The 12,882-nt window shown below is 43.4% G+C and overlaps 1 protein-coding gene across 1 annotated transcript; it reads right to left on the bottom strand.

Annotated features, from left to right (window-relative positions):
* Positions 1-5,104: 5,104 nt before the first annotated feature.
* LOC115597121 (G-protein coupled receptor 26-like) lies at positions 5,105-12,057 on the bottom strand. Its single transcript, XM_030442819.1, has 3 exons — positions 10,669-12,057; positions 9,200-9,313; positions 5,105-8,233 (listed from the first exon to the last, which is right to left on the bottom strand). Exons 1-3 carry the CDS (start codon positions 11,337-11,339, stop codon positions 7,894-7,896), a joined length of 1,125 nt encoding a protein of 374 aa, XP_030298679.1. The 5' UTR covers positions 11,340-12,057; the 3' UTR covers positions 5,105-7,893.
* Positions 12,058-12,882: the final 825 nt, after the last annotated feature.

Raw genomic sequence — 12,882 nt, 5'->3', positions numbered from 1 at the left:
ATCCCTCTGTCAAAATAGTCACTTAAATAGATAAATCAAAGCATTAAAAATGGATCACTGCGCTTTAATTATTTGATACCAATCAGAAGTTTTGCGCTGAGAACCATCTGTTGGACATCCGAACGTCACTTTCCGCCAAACTTTCTCCAGTTACTGTATCTTCAGATCTCGGAAAAACAGATGGTTGGAGATGATTCACTGTGACGACTGAAGCCACATACATCATACTCTCATTAACTGTCGGCAGCACATCCCTCACAGCAGCAGGCCCAGTTAAAGTGACGAGAGGCTACATCCACAACGGGCTCGCAGCGGTAAACGTGCCCGTGCAGGATATCTTTGAGTACTCTTTAAAAAGCACTCATGATACCTGTAGTGAGCAGTAGAATGCAAATCAGTCCACTTGGTATTCACATGCAAACAAACGCCTTGTGGGTACACCTCAATGCATCTGCTGTCTTTGTCTTGAATTTTGATTAGGAATGAAAACAAGAAAAAAGAAAAGAAAATATGGAGCACTTCTTACCCTCTGATCTATTTTTAAGCACAAAGTGCAGCAGAATTCCCTCCCCTGGAGTTGAGCTGTTGTTTGATTCAGGGCAGCATTACTCAGCTGTGGATGTGACTCAGACGTGAAGCTACACTTCGAGGAGCCGCCATTGTCTCCGGCTTCAACAGAGAGATGATGCAGCCGCAGGAGGAGAAGAGATCCGTGTGGTAGTGTGTGTTTTGTCAGAAAAGTGCATCTTAAAGTGTACCTTCTTCTCTCCCTTGCGTCAAAATTCAGGAGTCATTTTGGACAAACTGATTTCTATACACAATGCCTCTGCTCACTCTGTCACATTTGCTGGAAAGGTGGCTCCGATAGATCTTATAGCGGCTCACCGGTCTAATCTATTCTGGTAAAGGCCAGACTGGATTAAGTTCTTAATTGCCTTTGTTGCTTTGAATGTGGAACAATGAGCTGCGTCGGTTGTGCAGAGTGCTGCCAGGCGATTATCTTTTTATTGCAGAAGAGACACCAAGCACATCTTGATTGGTACTTGTACGGAGCGCGAGGAAACTCAGATCAGATCACGAGTGTCTGAGCTTACTTTTCTACATTTCTGTCACTAAATGAATGACAGTTTGGCATTTTTTATTTGTAAAGTGGTTCATTTTAAACCCAAGTAAAAAAAAAAAAAAAATCCTATTTATTGATTTAGATTTTTGTCAATGCTAGCAGTTCAGCTGGGCCCCAACATTTGTATCACAGTGCTATTTGATGAACAGTAGTGAGGATGACTTCCTTCCTCCGTCTGTTTTTTTCTCCCTCTTTTTCTGTGCTCACCTGTGTCTCATTAGTTCATCTTCGTTCACTCTTCGTTGGTTCATCTGTTTTACATTTGTGTTTCCTATGTTTCCCGGTCCTGTCATTTTTACATGCATTGTTTCTCAAAATCCGCATGTTATTTCTGGTTTGTATGTTGTTTTGCTCTTGTTTTGTTGCCTGTCTTTTGTAACAGCATTTCTCACTTTTTGCTGCTAATCTGCTGCCCCTCTGTCTGCGTTTGGGTCCGGTTTTTGCTAAGCCTGGCAGTTCGCTGAAATAGATAAGGGCGACAAAAGAATGAACCCGCGAGACTTTGGTGATCCTCTGACATTTCGTCTTGCACAAACATTGGATAAAAGTTTTCATCCATCCCCTGAAATATCTCCACATTTAACACAAGACGGACTGCCACAAAAATGCCATCCATGGTCCCCAGAGGATGAATCTTAATCGCTGTGATGATCCACTGATTCCTCCTCTACTGTCATCAGCAGGTTGACATTTGTGCATCAGACTAAAAGGTCTCTGACAAAACAGGCAGCATCTATATCCAGAAAATGCTCAAACACAGACACGCAAACATACACAGGTACACTCAATGCACAGAGTAAACATTTGCCATATGTTTGGTCTTACTGTAGTATCAGCTTGACATTTGTTCTGCAGATATGTGGAGCAGACTGGGGCCTTATGGTGGATTACACATGATATCAAAACAACTTCCTCTGTCGATGTTTATTGATGTGGAAATATTCAGGATCGGGGTTTTTTTTTTTTTTTTTTTTCTTCCTGATCTTCATGACTCATTCATGAGCCGCATCATCTCCTCTTTGACTTGACACAATTATGCTTATGAAACCTTTTCCAAACCAGCTGTATAAAAATCAAAGCTGCTTGAAGTCCTTGAGGATCCTCAAAACTGTATAATGGAGGTATGAGATTTTCACTTCGAGCCAATGATACTCCTCAAACACTGCTGCAAATGCATGAGACAGACGAAAAAAAAAGGGAAAAAATACAGCCCACAGCAAAAACAAATACCGCATTCCTGGACATAAATAGTTGGTCTTTTTTTATTTCTTCTGTGATCAGTGCAGGCTGCTTTGCTCGAGGGCAAGGGGGAATACCATGACATCTGGAGCCAACGTTCCCATGACTCCCATTACATGCCAGCAGTCGGTCCTATAGTTCCTCTGGCTGTGTTAGAGACGAGCCTGTCAGCCTGATGCTCAAGTAAAAACTCGGAGACAGTCAGACATGATGGAAGAGCATATCCACACCATCCATTCGCTCATGTTTTGGTTTGCTTTGATCAAGTGATTTGTGATGTTTGAACACACGACTGACGCGTAACACCTTCCGCTGTAGTCGTACGATTAATGAGCAAACCTGAGGGAGCGTACAGTGAAACAAATTGTTTGCTCTTATGTTGTCGTGAAGAAATTACAAAGATCAATCAGTCGAGTTTTCTCAGTGTGTGGGGTATGACTCATTACTTAGGAAGTTCAGCGCTGTAGCCGCTGATTAAAAGAAGTTGCTCTGCATGGGTGACTCCAGTTACTGTGGATGTTTTGCATAGTTTTGACAGTTGTTTTGGCTGTTTGTTAAAGTAACTTAAGTTAAAGTTAAGTACAGCTATTTTATGGTCTATCCAGGAGGCTCTAAAGAATAAAGATTCTTCCTCTTCTTCTTCTTCTATGTTTTTCTATGCTCAAGTCAGTTGTTTTCCATTATGGCACATCTGGACAAGAGTTTACATTCATCTAGGCGCATGCTGCCTGATATGTCTTTAACGTACAGTACACAATTTAACTCACAGGGATGGAAAACGTATTTCTGATTCTGATTTTATATGTCCCTTAAAATCTCAGATGGCACTGTACAGTGTACATGACAACAAATGTAATAATTGCCTGCTACTCATCACTTAATTGGTTTGCAACCCAGTCGCCAGAATAAATGTTGGTCACGTCTTTTTCTACAAAACCAGAGATATGTTAACACTTTACGTTTCTTTATGTTGCAATTTTGCGTTTGGTAAGATTCAACCAATTTTCTCTTGACACAATGCTTTACTTGTGCTCTGGTCAGGTTTAGGCACCTTGGTTAGGGTTAGGAAAACATTGTGTTCGGCTCAAAATCTCTTCTTTGGTTGCCACCAACCAGCCCGGTCAACTACGATATAATATCAGCAGTTCACGTTTCAGCAAACCACGGATAAGTCTGAGGTTGACATTTGAGGCAGATGTTGCACATGACATTCACATTTTATGCCTGTTAATGTACTTTCACATCAGGGGGCGGAAGGAAGGAAGGGAGTAGTGATCTTACAACCTACAAGGCTGCCAAACAGGTGACAGGTGAGTTGTAGCTGTTTTAATGGCGACCAAACTGACATTTTTCACAGGAAGTCGGACAATCTTCTATGACAAGAGAGAAATGGAAAACTGAACCTAAACAAAAGTTGCAACATAAGAAGACGTTCATTTTGAACTCATCCGTGGTTTTTAGCTGCCACTTATTTTGGCGACTGGGTTGCACAAACACTGCTGGAGATGTCTCAGAGTATTGTTAAAAACATTTAGCTGCAGATGGCCCGCTTCCTCATCAAAATGATCTGATTAAAATTGCCATTATCATTATCTATGTCTCTTGGAAGCACTGATCGGCATTTTTTCAAACAATTTTCTGACCATAACAAACAAATTAATTGAGGAAAAATAATACTTGACTGATTAATCCGCAATGAAATTAAATCCCAACAATAAATGGCAATGACTACATGACACATTTTTACATTTTTTCACAACAAATGACAATCTTTCACTTCAGAGAGATCTGATGGTGGTTTATGGTTTACGTCTACTTCCTGAGACCAGGAGAACCCTTCTTGCCTTGACACAGCGGCTGTGTGAAGTCAGCCAGTGTGCTCGGATTCATTGCCTTCCTCCGCTGCTCTCTTGTACTTCCTACGCGCCGCTGTAGCTTAATCACAAGGTCTGCACACAGCCTTTCGTGTATGGCAGGTCTGTGTCTGCCTCACGCCCACTCACCGAGTCTCTCAGGGAGATTAGGTATACGCACACCTCCAGACTGGGGATCCATCCAAACTTTCGAAATACTTTCCTCTAATTGTCTTTGGTTGGCTCGCTCTGTGAAGACAGTGGCGGTGAACGCAGCTTTTGGCCCCCCTTTGTGAATGATAATAAAACAATGGAGGCAGCTTTGATGTGTGTCAAGTCACGATTGTTTCGTGTATTTGACAGGAAGAGAATAGATATCGATTCAAGAATGAATTCTCAAAGTGGGTAAAGGAAAAGAACCAGACAGTTGATGATCAATGACAGATATTTGGTATCTGATAAGGGTGAGGAGGACGGATGATGCAGATCTCCAGAGTATTTTCATACTGCCACAGCTGCCTGAGTTTGGCGAGGTAGTGCCGACTTTCCCCTCTGCTTCTTGCCTCCTTTTCTTCTTTTCCCACTCCTTCTAGACGCTCTGCAATTACGGAAAGCCTTTAACTCTCAGCCCGATGCTTTTGTTAAAAGTCTTTGTTCTGCTGCCACATCAACAGCAGCAGTGGTGGGTGGAACACATCTTAAATGATTTTTCAAATTAATTATTCCTTCTCGTTGACTTGATCAGCGTGGGAGAATAAAGGTGCTAAGACTTGGCAGGCCTGTCTAGTGGTAAAGCACTGTTCAAGTAACACTGCTGAACTGTATATGCATCACTTCAAATTGTAAAGCAATGAATACGGACATCAACAAATGTGTAAGGACAAACTTAAAAGGTCAAAATGCACAGCATTTATTGCAATATAGTCACAAACGTATTTAGCAAAAAATCAGACACAGATTTGACAAAAATAAATAGATTTTATGCTTTTTAAAGGCTTCATACTGTCACAGTAAAGTAAAAACACAACATCCTGATTTGCCAGTGTCGTCCAAAATGAATTATTTTAGCAACCCAGACGTCACACGGCCGCTCATACAGCATGAGCTGGAATGTTAATTACACATCACTGAATAGTTGCTACCACATTCAAATAATATTTTACCCTGTTTTTGCCTGATGTAACAATACGATGTGATGGTATACAAAATAAACATTACTGGGAAAACGTTCTTGCACTTTGACCCTACCGCGTTAACAGGCTCTATTATCACGCTTCACCACAGCACAGAATACCAAGCAGATGACAGAATGTGAAAGGTTTTTCCCTCTGTTTTGATTCGATTAGAGAGCTCATGGTCTAAAAAGGCACTTTAGAACTCAGGCCTCACAGCTACAATATAGTGATGTCAATTTAAACCATTATCGTGACGCGCCGCAACATGACCGCAGCGTCAACATCATCGCTTACTTTGTACTATTCCTTTAACACAGTAGCCGAAACTACTTGATCCAGCCAGAGAGACACCACTGAGGTCACATGTTACGCTTTAATTCGAATCAAGAAATCAGATGGGATGTAAAACTATTCAGATTTAAAGGCCCAAACAGTGATTTTTTTTAGACAATGTCATTTACAACTATACTGACTTGAGGTAATAAAAGGTACGAAACTGATTTATACCAAACTTAGCATCAATGTTAATATCTAAAGCTGTAGTTTGTTGTTATGGGGCATTCAGACCGGACGCGAGGCAAGTCTTTCACAATCTCGATTACACACAAAGATAATGCAAAAAGACGTGAATTCGCATACGTGAGGAGTGCGTATTCGTGCGAGCTGACCACATTTAACTTCCTGCAAAAAATGTGTACGCGTGTGTTGTGGGGTTTTGAACTTTTTACGATTAAAAAAGTTGATTCCTCTTCACTCCTGTTGCCGTCCGCTGAGGTGACCTCTGTTGTACGAGTGTTGTACTGTGTTGACTGCAGCTAAATGGAGCTAGGGGGGAGATGTTATTAGCTTTTCATGAGAGGGAGAGGGGAGAGGAAGACAGAATGCTGGAGTTGGTGATGAGTACTGAATTCAGCTGAGAGACTCCACTGAATGTAAACACACAGATACACACCCTCCATGCGTGCAGTTGGTCGCTAGCTCAGGCCTGACAGTGTTCTGGCTGTTTGGGGAACAATAATAATAATAATATTATATATAAATGATGTAACTCACGCACATTTTTTCTTCGGGTTCGGTCCGAACGCACCATTAGTCTACATATAAGATCCTCTAATCAATTTGGGAGTGATGGCAGGCTCCTGCGCTCTGAAGTTTGGAGATGGGGCCACACTCTTGTTCACATTTGCATCACAGGTTGTGCGTTTAATGACACAAATTCTTACAGAGACACAAAAATTACTAGTATGCTACAAAATCGTCTCGTTAGAAACTGCCACCCTTTGCAGAAAACGACTGTATTACACTTGTATTGAAATCTCATTACAATCTACACACACAACCTACAAAAGTGGTCGGTCTGCTCTTCTTTAAAGGACAAGGCAGGCGAGATTCTGCATTTCTCAATGACTTGATTGAAAAATGAATTGGTTGAATGGTCAATGATTTGAATAGTACCTGTGTTTCCAACATGTGGGCATGCCAACTAGTTTATCTCGAGTTATGCCTGATTGGCTGCAGCTACAGTGCGTAGGGATCCACCAAGTAGTTCCTGTGAAACTGTCTGTTCAGCGTTCTAGATTAATGCCCTTAGCCTGTATCTAAAATGAGTAACCATGGCGACAAGCCTCCTTTTACAATACAACACGCTAAAATCTTATTCCTACAACCCTCTGAACAAACACAGGCTGCAAAAAGTAGCTGCACACTGTCCTTCTGAACTGCTATCAGGTGATTATCTCACATCCCATTCGTTAGTTAGTCAATGAGCTACATGAGGCTGCAGCTGACCGTACACATGCTCCGTAACTTATTCATACAAATGTCCACTGTATACACTATCAGGATCGTCCTATTTAATGGAGTAGAACATTTCCATTGCATAAGAACCTTGTGGGATTCTAACGATCATTCCACATATTAGTCACAGGGTTATGGCTTGTGACAAACTGTAGATTTTGCAGATATGAATTAATAGTCTTAACTTTTTTTGTTTTTCCTTTGGCAGGTCTAGAAACAGGATAATGCCCTGAGAGGTGTCCTCAATCAGGACAACACATTTTGGGTGTTGTAATGGACACGTCGCCCGGCATTACCACTTGATTAGTCTCATGTACAGCTCACCGGTGGACCACATCTCCTCATGAAAGATGTCTCCTGCGTGTGCATTTGTTGAGCGTTTGCAAAAGCTCTGCAGTGCCGAGCTGCTGCGGGAAATTATTTAACCTTCTTCCAAAATGAATGGATTTATTTGTGACCTATTTTTAAGACTTATGTCATCAGTGGGAAAGAATGAGTGCCACAGGCAGGCTGGGAAAGACAAAGAGGGTCCTTGGGGGCGGGATTCTTTTGATGATCAGAAAAGTATAGAATATTGCCAGCCTTGTACTTCAACATGTAATCAAGAGACAAGCTTGTTCAACTCTGATGTTGCACCGTCACACAGAGATCGATCATGCCTCCTCGCATGATAAAGTACCTGAATTGTCTCTGAAAGTGACGACCTTCACTGGCCAACTGGCTTGTTGGTCTGCGGTTGGATGTTGTTGGTCTGCGGTTGAGTGTTGTTGGTCTGCGGTTGAGTGTTGTTGGTCTGCGGTTGAGTGTTGTTGGTTGTGTTGGAGTTGGCGTTGCTCCTTCCCCCATTGTTCTCCATCCTGAGGGAGGAGGAGTTGAGCGGACTCCTCTTGAGGACTTTGTTAGCCAGCAGGCTGCAGGTCTTCCTGTACTGGTGACGCAGCAGTGAGTAGACGAACGGGTCGCTTGCTGCCTTGCTGTAGGCCAAACACTTGGACAGCACGCCCCAGTGAGGGCTTATGGGCCCTGGGAGGAAGAGCTCCACAATTCTACCTCAAATCAAGCAAAGAGAGGAAAAAAGTCACACGCCATCCACGAGCGAAATTAAAGCCAATTCTCAGATCAGTGTAACTGGAGTGGAAGACATCTAATGCGAACCCTCCCCCAGTGCTGTAATATTGTGAAAATGTCATCATTACACTTCACTGAAATGTCAGCACTGTGTCGGGGAATGTGAACGGATGGGTGTCATTTTTTTTTTTTTTGTCACACAACCAATTATTTTGTCCTCGTATATCAAATCAAATTTAAGCCGACACAAAGTCAAAACCAACGGGAGCATTGTTTTGTTGTTAATCTGTCTTCTTAATTAGTGTGATCTCCTTAAAAACCTAACGTGTCTCTTCTAATGCGCTTCTTTCCTATTTCCATTCCACAATTCTAACAGCTTCTGACAGGTTGCCACCATTAATACCGGGGCTAATACTAATGAGAGCCAGTGATACGATCACAGGCTCATTTGCTATGTCTCTCTTCCTCTGTCGCTCTCTCTCTCTCTCCCTCTCTCATCTCCCCAGCAATGGAGGCTCAGGGACAAGGATTAGACGTGTGTGTGTGTGTGTGTGTGTTTGTGTCTGACATCATGAAAATCGAGCAGTTAAAGATGTTTCGAATGTTTGCAGATAACAAGGAAATAATCATCAGCATCTGCATTGAGGCGATGAGCCGAGTATAAACACAGGAGCAGCCACAGAGAGGTAAGTGAAAACCCAGAAATCCCTCTAAGAAGTCTGAGGAGAGTTCTACTCATTAAACTAAATGAAGGAGATCATCTGGAAGCTTTTTTTTTAAAAACTCCTGAGAAAAAAACACAATGTACAGAATTCAACTGCAGGTCAATGTTGGATCTGTCTTTTCAATATTGTGATTTAAAAAAAAGTGAAGATCAAACAAGAAATGTTTTGGTGAGACTCACACACAAAATCTCACAGGCGTTGCTGTAAACGTGTGCTCACCTCGTGATGACGTACGGGCTGAAGCACACCACGAACGTGCCGATGAACGTGCTGATCTTCTTGGTGGCCCTCAGCCTCCTCCGCTTCTGCTCATCCAAGCATTTCTGTCGCACGCTGCCAAAGCACAGAGGTACCATTATCGACCCAGGAGGCATGATCAGAGACAGGCAGACATAATGCAGCCGTCCACAGAGGAAACATGTGGCAATGACGCGGGGATGGAGGCAGTGAACTGTGCTGCTGTTATCGCGGTGGATTACCGTGGAGAAATTTCACACTGCACAGATATCAATTATGCAAATGGGGAAGCGATTCAAAGTTTAATTATTTGACTGGATCGGGACGGAGAGCAAATGACGGAGACGCAGAACACGAGGAAGTCCTCGTCGACCTTCAGGAGACATGATACTGTCACATGCCAGCAGGCTTCAGCCATCATCAGACAAACACTTTAGATTCATGTCGAGCCACTTTAAGTTATACTTCAGAGGGTTTTGTGTCCAATGTATGGTGTGTCTGCTAACTGCTTTCATCACCAATTAACTACACCTGCTTCCTGCAAGTCAGGATTATGAAATTAAAATCATAATTATGAGGAAATTTTTTTTTAATTCTGACTGTAAACTCACATTTCTAAGATTAAACTCTGAAAAATCTGACTTTAATTCTGGGCCTAAACTCAGAATTCAGATTTTTTTTTTTCACAATTCTGAGTTTTGTCTCAGAATTCTGACATTAACGTCAGAATAATTATTTTCAATTTGAAGACAAAAGTCAGAATTCTTACTTTAAACTTAATACTTTTGTTCCTCAGAATTAATATTTCTTACAATTCAAAAGTTGTTTTTTTTCTCAGAATTCTCACTTATGTCATAATTATTGTCAATTCTAAGAACAAAGTCAGGATTTGGACTCTAAACTCACAATTCTGACATTTTTTTGGTCAGAATTGTAAAGAGAACAAATTCTGACTTGAATTTCATAATAATTATTCTCAGTTCAAAGAAACAAAAGACAGAATTACCCCCCAAAAAAGGGTCAGAATTACATTTTACATAAAGTTGCCCTCATCTCAGCATCCTCAGGATCAGGATATTTGGAACATGTTGTGCTCGGTAAAGGGTTATTCCCACAATTTTGCTGATAACCTATTAACTGGTTAATCAATGTGCATCACACATGGTTTTAAAGGTTTTCAAATTGCACAGAATATACACATTGTTCTTACAATTTCAGTGAATAAGTGGAATAGCAGAGTGATTTTTTTTCCTGTCCATCAACTATTTGAGTCATCAAGACAAAGAAGAGAACATGCACCACCATCTCAGACGCAGACTTATCCTTCACTGGAGCTTATTCTGTTGGATCAACATGCTTCACACACCGGACACGATGCAGAGGGACATACACAAACATCTGAGTGAAACACAAATGGAGACACACTGACTGCAGCTCTGGCGATGGTTTACCTGGGGTGAATATCCACAAGCAGCACCAGCGTCTGCATAGTGATCACGTCGATGCGTTTACAGTGAAACCTCGCAACTTTCAGCACTTTCAGATACGTGACACACATCACGATGAGCGTGAGGAGGAAAGTGAGAGAGTGCAAAGCCACGGTGAAAATGATAAACTGGGTCCCGGCTCCCTTCGCCCGCACATTGCAGAGAGTGCACGATGCGTAAAGGTGGTGGTACCCGACCCAGGAGCGGCAGGTGGCCACGGTGGAGAAGCAGAGCGAGTGTATCCACGTGTATCCGAGCGCGATCACTGCGTCCCGGTGCCGGATTCTGGAGTGGTAGCTCAGCGGGAACACCACGGCGACCCATCGGTCGATGCTGAGGGCTGCCATGCTGAGCATGGAGTTCGTGGTGAGAAAAGTGTCGAGGAAACCCACAACCTGACAGAAGCCGCTGCCTCCGGGGTGGCCCGTGGTGATGAGCCCGACCAGAGTTAGTGGCATGTTGGACACGCTTAGCAACAGGTTGCAAAACGTCAGGTTGAGGATAAAGAGACCGGGTACCTGTCTGCGGATCTCCGGGTTGTACAGAAAGCAGATCAGCACCACAACGTTGGACAGCAGCGACACGATAATAATCCCCAAAACCAACACGGAAGCAACTATGTCCGCTGCGTCCATGGTGCTTCCTCTCAAATATCCACACTTCTGCTGAGTGCATCCACAGTCCTGATGCGAGCTGTCATCGTGAGTGTCCAGCACACTGTCATTCTTTCGCTCCCCGAGCACCAAATGCCTTCAGTGAACGGAGCGGTCTCTCCAGCAGCGTCCGCGGCGAAGGATTCACACAGCTCACCTGATTACCATGAGGAGATCTCACACTCCGTGTCATGGGAACGGGGTCACAGCGGGAGGCTTGTACTGGTGAGGCGCTGCGGTAGTTTTCAAGCACCCTTGTCATGCCACTGGTCTCACAGCTGAGGGCTTCCTCGCTGCGCAATTGCGCATTGACATGATGGCAGCTCGGAAAACGACATAGAAGTACTCGGAGCTGTCGTCGCCTCCAGCTTCTTATACTGTCTTCTCTGCAACCGAGAGTGTAAAAGCACGTTGGTGCGGCCCCTGCTCAAAAATAGCTTTTTAGTGTAAAAATAGAAGCACGACGCAAGACTGGCTGGCTGATGTCACGAGCATCACGTTGAGCAGAGCAGTTCTGGCGAGGAGATGTTTTGAGCAGAGTGCAAACGTCGATCTGTCAGGTGAGCGTGTGTCAGAGGAGCACAGTCTGATTTAGTGCTACAAAGTATGTTTGCAGTCAGTGGCTGACTGGACTGAACCACAGCGTCACTTTATCCAGATTCCTCAGCAGTGAAACACTTAAGAGTGTATCCAGCTCACTGCGACAGAGGGAGACCCACAGCCTCATCCGGGCAGCCTTCAAAGCCTCGGGGCTCTGTGGAGGCACCGGGCTTCTCCATCCACATTATAAAGTCCACAGTCCAGCAGCAGCACCGCCTCTGGCATCTGCAGCAGTAGTGTGTGTGTGTGTGTGTGTGTGTGTGTGTGCAGCCTCCAGCCCTGTGAGGGAGGGCACACTGTGTTTTCTCACTTTTAGCCAAGAATGTGTTTCTGCATCAACAATTTCACAGACTACATAAAAAAATATTGATGCATTACTTCACATCCAACACGTTCTGAGTCACATCACACACTCCCTTCTGCTCAGCCAGCCAGTCAGTCAGTGGATAAGTTGTCTGGAGTTACCAGAAGTCTAAAACACTTATTGGATGTTAAACTTCTTTTTTTAACATCATCAGGACCAGACCGGGCAGCCCGAGAGTACACGGCACTATAAAACAACCATCCTGCCAGCATTTCTAAAGTTGTTCTTCTCCAAAACATTATACGTTATGTAATGAATGTCAGTACTAACATAGTTATTGAGGACGCCTAGTAGACGCCTCCGGTTGGATGAGGCCCTAAACTTGGCTTCACGGAACATGTTGGAGGTCACGGTCCAACACACTTCAGATGTGTTCAACAGGTGCTGCTGAACCTGGTCAGAGGTGAGCCAACACCTAAAAAACCTCAATATGAAAAACAGCTCACACGTGTTGGGCTGCCTTCTGTTAAAGCAAAACTCTCGCCAAAAAGCAACCAAGGCTTTATTTGTGATTGAATATGAGTCAAACCTTCGTGTAAAAGCATAATTGCGACGAAAGAG

The sequence above is a fragment of the Sparus aurata genome, chromosome 15 (assembly GCF_900880675.1).
Source record: "Sparus aurata chromosome 15, fSpaAur1.1, whole genome shotgun sequence".
NCBI lineage: Eukaryota > Metazoa > Chordata > Actinopteri > Spariformes > Sparidae > Sparus > Sparus aurata.
This window is presented reverse-complemented; position numbering and strand designations above follow the sequence as displayed.

What these genes read in the sequence shown, in the direction of transcription:
- LOC115597121 (XM_030442819.1), bottom strand. Translation starts at nt 11,339, where the DNA reads ATGGACGCAGCGGACATAGTTGCTTCCGTGTTGGTTTTGGGGATTATT. An exon ending in CTTGTGGATATTCACCCCAG is followed by an intron (nt 9,314 to 10,668) that starts GTAAACCATCGC and finishes GTGCTTTGGCAG; the next exon opens with CGTGCGACAGAAATGCTTGG. An exon ending in AGCCCGTACGTCATCACGAG is followed by an intron (nt 8,234 to 9,199) that starts GTGAGCACACGT and finishes GATTTGAGGTAG; the next exon opens with AATTGTGGAGCTCTTCCTCC.